The following is a 1794-nucleotide window of genomic DNA, read 5'->3' on the forward strand; positions in this document are numbered from 1 at the left end:
TCTTTTGGGATCTTACAAAGCTTCAAACGACGCATCGACTATTAAATTAGTCGTGACTAGTCGACTAATCGTGGCAGCCCTAATATACACTGTAGATTACTGAGCTTGGCTACAACACAGAACATCATTTTAAAATGAACAAGACCACATCGCCATAGCATCTGAAGCCAAAAGGCTGAAAGACAAGCCCAAAGTAATCTGCACTTCGAACAGGCAGCACTACTAGCCTGACTTTTTACATCCACTTCATTATAACATACAACCAACCTGGCTTCTTAATACTGTTTTTTCTTGCTTTTTAAAACTAACTCTGACTCCCAAACTAGTCTGGGAATCTAGTAACTGTTCAAGCTCTAGCCAGTTGCCTTGTAGATAGACAACGTCTTTTATATTCAGAAACGCAGCAACAGCTCACACATATATGGCCACTTTGCAGTACAGTGTTTTTTCCACTTCCAGGATGTTTGATTAATTCAAAGCTGGGTTGTTTAAGGGGGTTAACTAACCCTGTGTTAATCCAATTCAAAAATCCCATAGTTAGGAGTTAAAATAAAAACAAGCTCAATTTAAGATTGACTGGAAAATCTGGATTTCAGCATCATTACAACTTGAAATGAAGACATTATCCTCCAAACCCAGCAACAAACACAACAAAAAGACAGTTTTTACCACTTTCTTACAACCATGAATGCAAAAGTAGATGAAAATATGAAAACCACTGTATTAGTGTTACTTGAGAATTAATGGGTGAACCCCTTGAATTGTATTGCAACCAAGGCAATCTTCCTCTTTCCACGTTCTGTTTGCTGTTACGATGAGAGCAGGGGCTGTCGTTCGGCAGCAGAGCTCTGAAAAAGAAAAATATAAAAAAAAATATATATAAAATGCAAATATATTACAATTTAAAGTACTGAGAGAGGAACTGTGATGCTGCATGAGTAAGTCAGGAAAGGCAGTGAAGTATGTGAGGGTTGTTCAGGACATGCATGTAAGGAGTAGATGGAAGAGATCCTGGAGTGGTGGAAATATGCAACGGAGAGAAGAGGGATTTAAATTCACAGAGGACAAAATGCATGTGTATGAATGAGACAGATGCATATAGATCGATAAAGATGCAAGAAGTAGAGCTAATTAGGGGGAATGGGTTTAAGGTAAGTTAGAGAGGCGAGGCTGAGATGATTTGGACATTTAAAGGGGAAGGGTAGTGGAGATATTGGACAAAGGATTCTGAAGATGGAGCTGCCAGGCAGGAGGAAAAGAGGGAAACCTCACACAAGGATATAATGGAGGAGGGACATGCAGAGGATTGGTGTGACAGGAGAGAATACTAAGGATAAGGTCAGATGGAGGCAGATGATCCAAATACCTAAATATCTGATCAGACAATGGCCTGTATTTGTATAGCGCTTTACTTGTCCCTAAGGACCCCAAAGCGCTTTACACATTCACACAATCACACGGCAGCAATTGATTAGCTGCTGATGCTGCTCATGTTCAAACTGAACATCAAAAGGGGGGCAAAAGTTGATTCGAGTGACTTTGAACATTGCATGATTGTTGGTGCCAGTGGGGCTGGGCTGGGCATTTCAGAAAAATATCCAGTAAGCAGCAGTTCTCTGGGTGCACATGGCTTGTTGATGCCAGAGGATTGCCAAAAAAATGGCCAGACTGCTGCTAGCTCATAGGAAGGCAACAGTTTTTGCTCTGAATAGTCTTAAAATCTACTACAATATTTGAATTAGGGCTGCCCCAAACGATTATTTTGATAGTCGACTAGTCACCGATTATTTTTGC

The 1794-nt window shown here is 40.4% G+C and overlaps 1 protein-coding gene across 1 annotated transcript in view; it reads right to left on the bottom strand.

Moving 5' to 3' along the window:
- Window positions 1-32: 32 nt before the first annotated feature.
- scarb2c (scavenger receptor class B, member 2c) overlaps window positions 33-1794 on the bottom strand; it is a 20845-nt gene continuing 19083 nt past the window's right edge. Inside the window, exon 12 of the mRNA XM_013911398.1 lies at window positions 33-848. Coding sequence (XP_013766852.1) covers window positions 810-848 — 39 coding nt within the window. The 3' untranslated portion in view covers window positions 33-809. The remainder of the gene's footprint in view (window positions 849-1794) is intronic.

This window comes from Pundamilia nyererei, unplaced genomic scaffold, assembly GCF_000239375.1.
Source record: "Pundamilia nyererei isolate P.nyererei 1_Seehausen unplaced genomic scaffold, PunNye1.0 scaffold00063, whole genome shotgun sequence".
NCBI classification, from domain to species: Eukaryota; Metazoa; Chordata; class Actinopteri; order Cichliformes; family Cichlidae; genus Pundamilia; species Pundamilia nyererei.